Below are 15,178 nucleotides of genomic sequence, written 5' to 3'. Positions count from 1 at the left end.
ATGCATGTCATATTGTGGCATATCAATTTATTTTATCCATTATCTGTAAAAAATATAATGCACTATTGATGACATTATAATATTTGATTTTATAGAATCTTCTGCCCAAATGAGTAGTGTCCAGGATTGAATTTTAGAATATTTCAATTTTTAATAAGCGCAGGGAGGTAAAACTCATAATTTATTTATTTATTAAATGTATATGCTATCCATCTCCCCGATAAGGCAACTCTGGGCAGTTTACAGATCATAAAAGAATAAATAGAAAAGCAGTTAAAATTTTAAAAGCTATGCAAAAAAACAAGAACCAAGAGGCACCGGAATGATTGCCTTCTTATCCTGTCAATGAACTCCAGGAGTGAGCACCCCCTCAGGGCTCTAAACTAACTTGCAAAACCAAGTTTTAATACCTTTCTGGAAGGCCAATAGGGTAGGAGCAGTTCTCACCTCTGGTGGCAGAGTACTCCACAGAGTCAGGGCCACAGTGGAAAAGGCCCTTCTTCTTGAACCTGCTCGCCAGAATTTCTTAGCAGATGGGGTCCATAGCAGGCCTCTTCCACTGGAGCTAGTGGGCCAGGCTCATCCCACTGGGCTGAAATGACTCCTCAGATACCCTGGACCCATGACATATAGGGTTTTAAAGGTAATTATCAACAATTGAACCTGGAAGCAAACTGATCACCAATGCAGCTGGCAACAGAGATGTTATAAGTGCCACCCTAGACTCCCAGAACTGTGTGCACCACTGCATTCTGCCCCAACTCTAGCTTCTGAATACTCTTCAGGTGTAGCCCCATGTAGAACAAGAAGATTAATTTCACAATCCAAGTAAGGGTGCAACTGTGCCTAATATGAAGTTGTACAAAGGCCCTCCTAGCTACAATTGCCACCTGGTCTTTGAGCGAGTCCAGGAGAACTCCCAGGTTGTAGGGTCTGTCTGGGGTAGTGCAACCTACAGTCATTCCATATTGCCAGGGTCCAGACAAAGCCTGTTGTCCCCCATCCAGACCTTTACAGGTCCCAGGCACTGTGAAGACAGCCACAACATTGCTTGGATCACTCGGGATGGTGATATAAAGCTATGTATACTGTTGATATCTCATCCCATGGCATTGGATGATCTAGCCCAGCATTTTCATGTTGATGTTAAAAGAGAGTATGTGGTATTTATTTATTTATTTATTTATTTGTTTGTTTTTATATACCGCCCTTCTCCCGAAGGACTCGGGGCAGTGTACAGAGCAAGGTGAGTATACAGTAAAAGCAATAGTAAACCAATGAAACCCCAAAATCTATCAGGCCAGGCCGGCTTGCTGGAATAGGTAGGTTTTTAAGTCACGCCTTTAAGTCATCCCACAAATCCCTGAAGCATCCCACAAAGAAGTGGTTGTGGGCTAGACCTCTCATTCTCTATCAATACTGATTGGGACCAGCATTGGAAAAAGGAGCGATCCAGTGCAATCCAGTGCACCATCCAGCCCCATACCCCACATGGCCCAAAAGGATACCATGGTTGGTGGTATCAAACGCCTCTAAGAGGTCAAGGAGAGCAAGGATGCACTATTTCCATTCCACTTTTGCCAGAGTTCAGCTGTAAGCATGACCAATGCCATTTCTGTTCCATGACCCATCTTGAAATGCAGCTGAAAAGGGTCCAGATAATACATTTCATCAAGGATCCTCTGGAGCTGCAACACAACTAATTTTTCCACCACATTCCTTAGGAAGGTGAGGTGGGAAACTAGACTAAAATTGTCCAGACAGGTTGGGCCAATTGATGGTTTCTTAAGGAGGGGATAGACCAAGTCCTCCTTAAATGGTGCCAGAAACAGCCTTTCCTGCAGTGATGCATTAATCACTGCCTGTGTCCACCTGCAGTTCACCATCCAGGACGGACAAGACTCTAATAAGCAGGTAAGTGCATTGACTGTAATGTAACTGTAGACACTTTGCAGAGCAATGTTGCAGAACAATGTTATGCATATATGTCTCCTTTATACCTTTTGGGATGCTTTCATGAGATAATACTATTTTTATAATTTGATGTGGAGCATCTAGTTTATTTAAAGTTAGGTGGCAGTCAAATAATGGATACATGCATTTCATTGAAATGTGCTTTATCCTACATAATAAGTCAACTATTAACAGAAAGTTTCATTTTTATTTTTCTTCGATTTTTCCTTATGCCCACAAAGAGCTAGGCTCATACATCAAGTTTTTAATGCTTTTTTTAAAAATGTATTTATTTATTTATTGCTATTGCACCAGTGATTGTAGCTTGACACATCCATGACACTAAGTGGCTAGAAGCGTATCTAGGGACCAAATTAGCTCTGGTCCAGTTAGAATCAACAGTACAGTTCAGATCATTAATCCTATTTGACTTATGATCTGGAAAAAAATAAGAACCTTCAAATGGACTTGAAAGAAATGTGTCATTACCATTTTTCCAAATGTGGGACAGTAGGGATCAAACCCAACTTCCAGTGAGTCATATAAGAGAAGACCTTCTATATCTCAGACAGCTGAGCTTCTAACAGTGAAGATCTCTTTCAGAGTGCTTTTTCTGTTGATCTCAGTGATTAGGCAGATTCACACCAGGAAAGTGATCCCTCACATAGCCAGGTCCTAAATCACTGAGGGATTTAAAGATCAGCAGAATGTATCTTTTTCCTGGACAGCAATTTCCAGCCTATGCAGACCTTTCAGTATATATGCAAAATGCGTTCACTGTCGCCTAGCCAAAGCATTTTACACCACTTGCAGTTTCTAGATTGGCAAACCATTTCCAAAATCTTGCCAAGGAAACTGTAGGGACTAGTATGTCAGTGGTCAGCCAGGGTTTCAACAGCATCAATGGTGAGATGGAAAACTCACCAAACACATTCAGGAAGTCATCTTGATCTACTGGGTAACCACATCAAACCATTTAACCAGTCCTCCATTGCTGCAGAGATTTGTAGCAGCCACCCATTTAAAAGCACAAGAAAGAGATCTGACCATGACAACAGTTTTAGAGAGCTCATCCATCAGCAGATTACCTGTTTTAGTCAGTCAGATATCAAATCTAATGTGTCCTGCCAGTCCATGAGATCAGATTGTATTAGGTTCACATTGCATGACAACCATGAAATCCTGAGGCAACCTTACCACAAACTGAAGTTTCTAAGGACAAGATATCTAAGCTAGGTCACATCAGCTAAGTTAGGAAGAGACACTGTGGTGCAGTGGTACACATATTCCTATATTACCCCATCCAATACAGTATCAGATGCCCAAGACTGGAAATGAAACTATAATTTCTAACTAGTTACAGACACATGGAATGTTCGGTGGTATTTGATTTTCTATAAGACTGATAGTTTCAGCGAAGGCCACAAAAACTAACCTGAGGGTTTAATATTTAGAATAGCCTACCCCAATCTGTTGACTTCCAATTATTTATTTATTAATCAAATTTATAGAGCTGCCCATCTCACAGAAGGTGATTAGATAAACATTAGATAAACATTAGATAAAACAGCTAATATAAAAAGAACATATAGATATCTAGAAAAGCACAATAATAAATATCATAAAAACAACTATACTAACCATAGGCAAAGAGAGAATAAAAATGGTCCCCCTTAGCAACATAACCAGGTTGATGGTCTTTTGGAATACTAAAGAGAATGGGCAAATCTAATTTTTTTTGGGGGGGACGACAAAGAAATAATGTTCCATAAAGTAGATGCCGCACCAGAGAAGGCATGTCTCCTGGGACACACTGATGATGGGTAGGTCCCTAGAATACCTTGTCCTTGAGATCTGGTGGGTTGAGATTACCAAGAAGGGTTGGCCCCTCTGATTGTCTGATCTCATGCCATGAAGGGCTTTAAAGGGTAAAACCATCACCTGAAGCAAATTAGCAACCGATACAGCTCATGGGTCAGAGGTGTAACATGCACTGCTCTAGGACTGCACACAATTGCCCATGCCACTGTATTCTGTACCAGCTGAAGCTTCTAGATACTCTTTAAAGACAGCTGCATGCAGAGTGCATTGCAGCGGTCCAAGGTGGAGGTTGACAAAAGCATGTCTGACTATAAGTAGGGCCTGCCAATCCAGGAATGGGTGCAGTTGGTCTGCAGTTATATTGGACTACAGTTCCCATATTTTCAATTCAGAAATTTGTTGGCCATGCTAACTATGTATTATGACAACCGTAATTCTAGTACACCTGGAAGATACCAACCTGAGAAAGTTTGCATTAGAAAATTGCACAAAGACTCAGAGACCTAGATTCTAATCCCCACTCAGCCATGAAGCTTGCTAAATGGCATTAGGTCACTTTTTCATTATCTGCCTAAGCCCTAAGCTATTTTATCAGATTATTGTGAGGTCAAAATATATATGGAAAGAGATCCATGTACATCAACCTGAACTCTTGGAAGAAAAGATATGTAATAGGCTTCCATCTACAAGTGTGTGTGTGTGAATTTAGTTCCACACATCATGACACAAGGAAGAGTGTGCTGGTAAGTGTTGCCTTTAGTACAAATATTCAGGCATTAAATCTTACTGATAATCTATTAAATATCATAGCTCTTTTCAGTCCATTTACATATTTCTCTCCATTTCCCAGAAAAACTGCATATTATGTATTTATATGAGATTATATATATTCAAGTGCTTTATATGCAAAAAATATATGCTGAATTATACAAATATACTAAAAGCAACTGACAGCATCCAATTTCATCCTTGGGGACAAGGTTGGAGGCTATTATGGAGAAAGGTTCCCCACTTAGGACCCCTTCCCTCAGAAATCTGAAAGTAGCTTGCATCTGCCAAGTAGATATCTAGTGCTTCAGGTGTATTAAAGTGGAAATTATTTTAATGACAAGAGGTGTTTACGGCCAACTGATTCCAAAGGCAGACCCTTGCAACGAGAGGCATGGGGGGGGGGGTAAGAGGTGGCTCTCCAATTCAATGGGCTACTAAGAGGAAGGGAAGGTTACCGTTGGTGTGAGCCACTGAAAAAGTCTCTTTCTTGGCATACGGCTGTTCAGATGTAGCTGGTGTCTCGTTCTGAGTGTGGATTCGTTTGTGGCAGGGGTGCCCAGAAGTTACCGCGTAAACTTCGGTGTAAAACTACCTCCTTTTTCCCTTAGGAGTGCCTACGGCTTAGGGTGGGCAGCGGCGTCGGCGTCATTTTTTTCCTTAAAGAAAGTTAGCAGCCTCCCTCTTCCAGGGTCCCCCCGACCTTCAGAAATGAGAAGCGGGGTGTCTGAGAAGTGTGTGTGGTGTGTGTGTGTGTAAGGACGTCTCCCTAAAGCCGCTTCGGATTTTCTGTGAGAAGTTCCCCCGCTTTCTTCCTCCTCGCCTGGCCCCTGCAACTCTTTTGTGAATGGGGCCAGTGCAACAGGCGGCCTTTCACCCCGCCCAAGAACCAATGCCAGACAGCCACACTCGGAGAATTGTTTGTTAATAGTCCAATTAGATAATTGCCATCTTTCACTCCTTTCGCTCTACATTTCCCATAAAGGCCTGAATGAGGAGAGCAGCGTGAAGAGGGCTTCTGCCCTGCAAGGTGACAAGAAAGGCTGGAGCATGCTCTGTGCACAAAGCCAGGCGCTTGAATTGAATCATTGTCGTCTAATCAATGGTCTTATTGGATTACTGGCTGTTGCGGTTCTCAAAGATATTGTAGCGGAGACAATGAAATAGCCAGGGGGAAACTTTTCTCTCGCTCGCTCGCTCTCGTTCTCCCCGCCCCCTTTAGTAGATCGCGCAGTTGAGATCTGCCCCGCACTCTCCTCCTCCTCCTCTCTCCTTCTCTCTCTTGGATCCATCTGGATACAAAGCAGGCTTTTTTTTTACAGGCGGGAGGGAGGAAGGAAATGTGTTCAATTTTTATGAAAGGCGTGCAGGCGGAGCGGGGGGGGGGCACCTACATGTATATCAGCATTGAATTAACCAGAGAAAAGAGTTGTAAGATGGCTGGTAGGCAGTAGAGAGAAGCGTTTAGGGGATCCCTCCAATGTAACACCCCGTCCGCCCTCTTCTCCCCATCTCCAAGGGGGAAATAAATCCGTTTCTTATTTCTGGGATCTGGGATCCGTACCAAGACGAGCCTCTTTCCCTCCCCCAAACGGGTTTCCCGTTAGGGAGGTGACTGTTTGCAGAGAAGATCTGGTACACTGGCGGAGCCTTTTCCAGATCTATTTATAAATAGATTTGTATTTCTGTCCGACGCGTGTCTGGGATGAACGCATTCGGAAATCGGGAAAGGTGAACGCCAAACTGGAGAAAGTTAATAATGGCTGCTAATGGCCCCTAAACAATTCTGGCTGAATCTTGTCAAGAGTTGTTTGTTTTTTCCCCCTTCCCCTTTTCTCCCCTCGCCCCCTCTCCCGCTCCTTCAATTGATCCTTCTTCTCGCTCTCCTTCTTCTCCTTCTGGAAATCTCAGCCTTCTGATTGTGTGTTTCCTGAAAGCAAGGCCAATCATTTCAGTTTATTCACTGGCTAAACTCGACTTGATTGGGGACAAGCATACAAACCACCCATTACGAAGTGATATATTATCCAAACAATTTAGTGTATTCATGAGGTAACCTAAATGTGGAGGCTGCAAAATTACCCGTAATCAATTGAAACAGCGAGGGCGCGTCCCTCTGGGTGTCTAACCACTGCATCCCTCTCTGTGTAATAAGGGAGGCATTAAATCATTTTAAGAGTTGCACTGTTGAGTACCTGACCATTGGGGCGCGGGGAAGCTGGACACTCGCACTAGGACGCTGGGATTGAGGAAGCGGCCGATTTCCTGCCTCTCCAGCAGACGAACGGACTCTCGCCTTCGAGGGATTCGCTTCTTACTCACCGAACTGGTCGTACACGCCGGGCGATATTCAGCAGATTTCTCTTCTTTTCCTCCTCCCCTCCACCCTCATCCCGCGCCTCCTCTCTCTCTCTCTCTCTCTCTCTCTCTCTCTCTCTCTCTCTCTCTCTCTCTCCCACTTAAAAAAAAAAGCAAAACAAACCTCTACACCATATTGCACTACATGTTTGGGAAACCAGACAAAATGGACGTTAGATGCAATTCAGAGCTCGAAACCAACCGGCTCTCCAAGAACGGGCATAAAGAAGGCAAGGAAAGCAAAAGCTCCGAAGGAAATATTTCGAATTCTTTTTTGAAGGAACCGCAAGGGACTTTTTCGGCTTCGGGCGTCTCGGAAGACTGCAGTAAAAATAAATCCAGTTCCGCTGACCCGGATTATTGCAGAAGAATACTAGTCCGAGGTAGGACCGTGGCTTTACGTTCTGAAATTTTGATTAATGACTTTTTTCCCCGCCCGCCCGCCTGCTTCCTTTGCTTTCGTTTTTACTTTCGTTTTTTCTTTTTTTGTTTTTCTCGTTTCAAAATCAGATGAATTACTGTGCTTTCCCAATGGCTTCACTTCATTCTTTTTAGCGCTTTCACCCCCGTTCTTGATCTGTTTCTCCGGTCTAGGAATATTTTTGCAATTTGGATTGTCAAAGATTGTGAAGGGCTCCATGCCCAAGCCTTACATTTTAGCTGGGGCGGCATGTTATACAGATTGTTATTGTTATACAAAATACAGATTTTCTCCGCATTGAGGGAAGGGAAAGCTAAGATCTACCTCAGTGGTGTTTCTTGTATAGTTTACTTTTGCTTTAAGGGCAGGAAAGGTTGCTAAGTCCTATTTTGATCCCATTAGATTCAGCCTGCAATTCTTTGACTACTTGCAATCGAGTAAGACCCATCGGATTCAGTACAGTAGAACTTACTTCTCCATAGGAGTTTTCAGTCAAAGCTTTTTGCAAAAGACTTGCTTTTTTGAAATTTCTCTCCGCCTTCCAAAAAAAAAAGAGAAAAAGGGGAAAGAAAACTTACCTCCAATGCTTAAGGTAAGCAAAAAGAAAAGAAGAGAGGAGAGGAAGAATAAAAAAATAACCTCTGGAGACTTATTCAGAAATGTACTGGGCGCTTCTCTTATTTTCAGTCTATCACTTTTGTCCCATTCTTTGATTTCCATCAGCAGCAGGAAATTCTTTCTCGTCTGAGGACATAGCGACCCGCCCCCCCCCCACCCAAGACAAGTCTTTCCTCCAAGCATTCCTTACCCTTGAACCCATTCCCGCTCAAATATTTGGCGGTTGCAGCTTTTTTGGTAGTGCCTTTACAATACCAAAACCTATCAGAAAGCGGTGTAGTAGAGGAGATGTTTGCTGCTATTATTTAGTTAGTGCAATTTTGCTGCTATTATTCAGTTAGTGCAATTTTAGCACGTTTCCTTAAATGGTTTGTGGTACTGTTTAGTTCCTTGATATGAATTTCTTTTGTTTTTATTCTAAGCCTGATTATTATCATCTTTTCGCCTCCTCCAAATAAACAGCAATGGAATAATTTTCCATTGCTATTAAAATTAAAAAAACTAACAAGTCAGTTTTTCATTTCTGTAATTACATATCTGAGTGTGTGCTTGTGTGTTTAAAAAGGATTTTTTTTTTTACTCACATTTGAATGAATGAAAAACAGGCCTGGTAACTCATCCAGGACACCACCACCATCCCGGTTGAAAGAAGAAATCAAATCTTAGCAGTCTAGGCTTCCTTCCCCACAGATTAGGAAGGAAAATTACGGGGCAAACCCATAAAGGAAAGCCTGGTATGTAATTTGGATCAGATTGTACTTCACCAGCAAGAGGCTAGTGAGATTTGCAATGTTGTGGCGAGATCAAGGTAGAGCAGAAAATGGACAGCCATGAAGGGCAACTTGATGTTCATCAACATGGAAAAGCAGGCAGCTCCAAAGAGGGAGCGGGGCTGCAGAAGGTGGACATCACAGCTCTCTTGAGATGGCTCACTTGAATGCTTTCCCTGTAGGGAAATCGAGGGCACTCAAGCAGGTGTGAATGTGCAAGGCAGAGACTGCTGGGCATAGGCCTCTGGTGGTGCCTAGGCAGTCTTGAAACCTGCGAGGTTCCTTTGGAGTTCTTTGTGTTAGAGCTCTTCCCTTGGGATGGAGGATGGTGTGCTTTGTAAGCCACAATCTGAGAACGTGGTGCAGAGGCTAGCTAGCAGGAAATTCTTGAGACTCCTTCAGTCCCTGCCAATAGAGGCTTCTTGCTCTGCCTAGAGTGGCCTCTCCAGGCAGTTCTTAAAAACTGGATCCATGAGCCACCCATCCTTCTGGATCTAAACATGCCTCCTTCTCTTTTTGCCAGATGCCAAAGGTTCCATCAGGGAGATAATTCTTCCAAAAGGGCTTGATCTCGACCGCCCCAAGAGGACTCGAACTTCTTTCACTGCCGAACAACTTTATAGGCTTGAGATGGAATTCCAGAGGTGCCAATATGTGGTTGGACGGGAAAGAACGGAGCTGGCCAGGCAGCTCAATCTCTCAGAAACTCAGGTACTAAAGATACAAACATCTCGGTGGCAAAAGGCGGTTTGGGAACTGGGGCAATGGCTCCAGCACTACTCTTCAGCAGGAGTGTTTTTTCTTCCCTAGAGATGAGGAGGTTTTCACTTACTGCCAGACCTAGAGGACTGTAGCTAACATTTGGGTAGCTTCCTACATGGGTGTGGTTGGTGTTGAAGACCAGTTTTTTTGTTTTTTTACAGCTAACCACCCAAAGATGGCCAAGCCTAAACTTAGGGCACATCAGCAAAATCCCACTCTTTTCATGCTTTTGCATGTTTCCTCCTTTCAAAGAGAGTTTTTCAACTTGATCAGCATCTAAATATCTGGAAGGAATGGAAGCTGTTTGTTTCAATAGGGCGTGAATTGCCTCCTTAAACGCCAGAGGTTAAGAACCCAAGAAATAAATTGGCTCAGGGAAATGAGTTACTGCAAGTATATAACTTGCTTCTAAGCCCACAAATATTTCATAAACTCTTTAAGCATTTAATCTGAAAAATTAATTAGCCTCTAAGATAATTTTTGAGAACTGCAGAAATAGTCTTGTGTACTTATACACAAGAATCTTTGAAGAAACTCCCTTCCCACAAACACTCATAGCTCAGATAGTGAGGGCTTCTGGAAGAGAAACATGGAGGAAAAACTACAGAAGTTGCAAGGATCTCCTCTCAACAAAGTAAAACCAAATCCCAGGAAAAAATAAAATTTCAAAAAAAAGATAAAATAAGAATTTACAAATTCTTATCACTTAAGAGAATTCATAGCTTATGGAAGAAACAGAGTATTTCTTACCCAAATGTTATTTTTCTTTTGCTATAGTCAATAGGGCTTTTCCTTCAATGCATTTAGGGGTACAGCTTAAAAGCCTGAAAAACAACATGCTGCTTGGACTTCCACCAGGTGACAATCTACTGAATTTATTTGGTATCTCAACACATTGTTAGCGCTTAAAGAGATGTTGCTGTTGTGGATTTAAGCAATTTTGGGGTTCTAAAAATACTGATTTCTGAAGAATACTTATTTCTTCAGAAGTTGGCTTTAATGGTGTTTCTCTATTAAATGTGTGCATATCTAAGTATCACTGTTTACAATAGGACACAGGGCTGTTTGTTCTAATACTGTTAAAATTAAAATAAATAGAGGGTATAAGAATGTATTCTGACTGGCATACTGAAAAGAATCCCAGCAGTATAGATCTCTTTGCAGAACTTCGCTGGACTTACCATTTTTTTTTGTTTCTCTAGTTTGACCAACAACTATTACCTTTTATAAAAAACACAAAAAGAAAAAGAAAGCAAGGAGATAGTGCAGGCAACTGCTTGTGTTTTTGCATAATTTAATATATAAGGAACACGTTCTCCTACGAGAATGAATAGAACTGTTTTCTGACCAGATATATGTAGACATGCTTTAAGAAGATACAGTTTACTTTTAGGTGGAAGTATCTGTGTGATTTTCTTTGGACTGGGAAATCAACAGGATTGGGCCTATTTAACCTTAGATGCAATTCCTCCATGGAATTCTGAGTTGCTGGCTAGACAGGAAATAGGGAAAATACTCAGAAAATAATAATGGCAAAAAACTTGGCACTGCTCCCCCAACACGAAATGAGGTCATCAGAAATTTCTGAAGTCATCAGAAATTGAGCTCCATTTAAAGGAAATGTCTCTTTTAAATGGGTATCCAAGTATTTTCCTTTCTCCTTTCTGCCATATATTTTGTGTGTGTGTGTGTGTGTGTGTGTGTGTGTGTGTGTGTGTGTGTGTGTGTGTGGAAAGAGAGAGAAACAAAACGGCTTAATATATAAATAAATGCAGGGGTCAGAAGGATAGCAAAAGGCTATTTTTTTCATCCATGTTAAAATGTTCAGATATGTTTCCAGAAACAATCAAAATTCCCTTCCCATTCCTAAACCAAACTTGCTAGATGAAGATTTGTTGAAATCAAATATTAAGCAAGGATTTCACTGAACTTCCTTTGGTCTCATAAAGTTACTGCCTCTATGGATTATGGATTTTGTTTTCCTCACATTATCACTTGTTTTTTCTGTCCTGAATGAGCAGTCCCATACATTATTTGTCACAGACATAACAGCAAATGCCCATTTACTCCCATCAAGGTTCAAATTCTTCAGTTTAGCCCAAATTTTGCCATTTGTGGTAGTAATTCTTCTAAGTACCTCTTTATAGTGAAAAATACAACTGTGTTAAATACCAAGGACTTTGTTGCTCTTTCCCTGATACCAGATTAGCTGTTGGAGGCAATGGACAGAATGCCTGGCAGTAGGGCCGACAATGACAATGAGATCAGCCCCAAATGGGTCTGCTCTGATTTTGAAAGCCAAGTTCTTTCTTTCATTCAGTTGTACAACCTGAAGAATAGGCTGGGGAGGGGAATATGAAAGGCGGGGCCATTTTCTGCATATGTGTGTTTATATACATGTGGGCACAGGTGTCTGTGTGCATACCATACTGAGGCAGAGACATTTATTCCCTTCCTGCAAGGGAAAAAATACCATCTGAAAGCTGTACTTTGCTAAATAAAGAGTTGGCAGGGAAGATAATAATATAATATAATAATTAATATAATAATATTATAATATAATATAATAAATATAATATAATATAATATAATAATATAATATAATAATATAATATAATATAATATAATATAATATAATATAATATAATATAATATAATATAATATAATAATATAATGCAGTGTTTAATTTTATGATTTAAATAAAATGCTTTGAGAAAATTGAAAACATTAAGTCAAAATTTAAAATAGGTGGTCAGACTCAAAAAGAGAAACAGATTACCAAAGTATTATCTATACTTGATGCTTTTAAATATATTAATTTAAGAAATAGAATGAAATTTGTTGTACATTTTACACAGAGAACAGGAAGAACTATGATAAAATGTAGGTGTGGCTTTATTATTTCTACTTGAATCATCTGTTAACACGAAGGAAGGATGGGATTAGTTTTATACTTCTTAGAAAAGATGTACTATAATGAACCTCTCTGACAAGCTAATTAGCATTTCTTTGCCTATCAGATTTAGCCGGGTTGGTAGGCAAAGAAAGAGGCTGTACAGCCTAAACCGGGCCTGCCATAGGAATCTAAGCGAAGGATAGCTGGGATGGCTGAAGTACCTGACTGGATAGGGATGACTCTGGGAAAACCTAAATTAGCCAAAATCTTCCAAAAGCTGTTGCCCGCAGATGAGTCCTTGGGATAAAAAAATGGTATATTTAGTTAGGAGTGCCTAAACGACAAAACACCATGTGAGGGACCTAAGAAGTTAAGTGTTTAGAGGCATCCTTTCCAAGGACATAGGAGTGTTGCCTGATTTCAATTAATTCGTTGTGGTTTCATCCCCCTCCCCTAAACTTGCTTCTGAAAACACCTAGCTGTGGGGATAGAGGCTTAGAAGGTGTGGAAAACGAGGCGCGGCGGCTTCCTCCACATAACTTTTTTTAAAGCTTATTTTGTTAGAGATGCCACCTCCCCGCTCCTCAGCACATGCACGCCCATGCCGAAGCTTTTCTGGCCGCTTCATGCGGCTCCTTAAATAAGCCCCAAAACAGGCCGAGTCCACAATACACGCGTGTCTTCAAGGCTCCGAAGGTTGAAACCTTTGAAGTTTTTGCTGTTCCCTGACACTCCGGTAGCACTTTCCAGAGTGCAGCTTGGCTTCGCGATCTTTGTGGAAAATGACTTCCATTTGCTGCCTGACATCCACGCGCTCCCAGCCGGCTGCCCACGCGCACACAGAGGTTTCCGCCGCAAGCCGCTCGACTCCCACGGAGAAATCTCCGTCCCCCCCCGGGAACTCTCCAGTCGGTCGCTGTGGTCCTGTGGAGGCCTCTGGAAAGAGGCCGAGAATTGCGATGGGAGGGACAATGGCGGCCTTTCCTCTCTTGCTCCGGGCCTAAGAAGGCCAAGGCCTTTACTAGGCCCCGCTAGATGACGCTGATTTTTGTCCCTTCTTCCCTCGGTTCCTTGCAGGTCAAAGTCTGGTTCCAGAACCGACGCACAAAGCAGAAAAAAGACCAAGGCAAGGACTCGGAAATGAAGTCGGTGGTGTCCGAAACCGCGGCTACTTGCAGTGTCCTGCGACTCCTCGAACAAGGACGCCTGCTGTCCCCGCCCGGCCTGCTTCCACCCTGCGCCACCAGCGCCTTGGGCTCGGCCTTGCGAGCCCCCAGCCTCGCTAGCCGCACCGGCGGCTCAGGATCAGGGCCCGCGGGAGGCTCCCCGCACCATCCGGCCGTTAGCAGCGCGGCCGCCGGCACGGCTCATCCTTCTCCGCCCGGCGGGCACAACCTCTTCAGCCTCCCGGTGCCTACCCTGCTAGGTTCGGTGGCCAGCCGGCTCTCCTCCAACCCGTTAGCAATGGCCGGGTCTCTGGCCGGGAACTTGCAAGAACTGTCGGCCCGATATCTGAGTTCCTCCGCCTTCGAGCCCTACTCCCGGACCGCCAGTAAAGAAAGCGCGGAAAAAAAGGCGCTGGACTGACTCGCGGGGACTTTCGCTGTATTTATATTTATCCTCTCTGTTTGTGTTGATTATTTATGGAGTCTCCGTGCGTTAGATATCCCCTCTTGTCCAGTATACTTTGCACCCATCCGCAGGCTCTTTCCTCACGGCTCCTGCTCTCTTTCCCCTCTTCCCCCCTCCCGCCCGCGCATTTTAAATCGGGAGCCTCCCCGCTTTCTTTCGGCGAGCCCGAGCCTTGAAAACGCTCGAGAAACGCCGGCCGGGAAAAGCAACTCGCCGAAGTCACACGGCTGGCAGTTAAACAGACGGAGGGAACCCGCCAAACGGCCCGCGAGCTGTTGAAAGTGGGGAGGGGGGAAGGGCGGGGGTCGCTCTGGGGAGAGACGGAGAAGCGTCGAAGGCCGCGTCCGCGAGTGTTTTAGAAACTGGGCGGGCTGGGGCGCCTAAAACTGAGGAGACGCGTTGGGGGGGGGGGCAGGAGAAGAAGGGTCTGAATTGCTGGACGCGGACGCCCTTTCCTTCAAGTTGACGGCCAACGCGAGAAAGAAGCTTTGACTTTGAAAGGGGGGGGGCGGCGGGTGGGGAACGGGTATTCGGGAAGAGGCTTGAAGGGTTGGTTGGAGCTGGTGTATTTTGTGCAGGGAAGCGGGGGGGGGGGCTGCCCGTGCGTACGTAGCCCCCACGGATCCTCTTATTCCAGCCTGCCGGGCGGATGTTTGGTTGCTCAGTGTTGTAGTAAAGCACAAATATAAGAAAGGCCCTCTTTTCTCAACGAGGGCAACGGTTCCCTAGCAAGGGATAACTTATTTTGCACATCATCCTGGAGATGCGCGCCACCTCCTCCCCGACGTCCGTATTGCCCCGATGCCAGACTGAGCTCTCGGGCACGAAACCCATTGACTTTAAGTGGAAGGAGGCGCGCTGCGGGTATTCAGCAGTTTCACTTCAATGGGATTTACTTCCGGTAAGTGTGCGTAGGATTCCAGTCTCATTTCCAAGTTGTGAATGTGGGTGTAAGCCGAGTAAGGCCAACCGTCCTATCAGGTAACGCAGCTGGGAACTGACTTAGCTTTGAAACAATTGACCCAAGAATGCTTACGATGAAAGCTCACTTTTAAGTAAATGCCAACTTGGTTCAGTTTAAAGAATGTTGCAGTCATCTTCCAATTCCACCGTCCCCCACTCAGAAAAATAATAAGGTTTTTTTGCATTAGGCTTACAGACTTAACAGCGTTTGCATC

General features: G+C 43.6%; 1 protein-coding gene across 1 annotated transcript; it reads left to right on the top strand.

Moving 5' to 3' along the window:
* Window positions 1-6,740: 6,740 nt before the first annotated feature.
* Window positions 6,741-13,955, top strand: VAX1 (ventral anterior homeobox 1; the record flags this gene model as incomplete). Its single annotated transcript, XM_081328316.1, has 3 exons — window positions 6,741-7,283; window positions 9,233-9,420; window positions 13,446-13,955. The coding sequence occupies exons 1-3, from the start codon at window positions 7,046-7,048 to the stop codon at window positions 13,953-13,955; spliced, it is 936 nt and encodes a 311-aa protein (XP_081184442.1). The 5' UTR covers window positions 6,741-7,045.
* Window positions 13,956-15,178: the final 1,223 nt, after the last annotated feature.

The sequence above is a fragment of the Vipera berus genome, assembly GCF_964194415.1.
Source record: "Vipera berus genome assembly, chromosome: 5".
Classification (NCBI taxonomy): domain Eukaryota; kingdom Metazoa; phylum Chordata; class Lepidosauria; order Squamata; family Viperidae; genus Vipera; species Vipera berus.
This window is presented reverse-complemented; position numbering and strand designations above follow the sequence as displayed.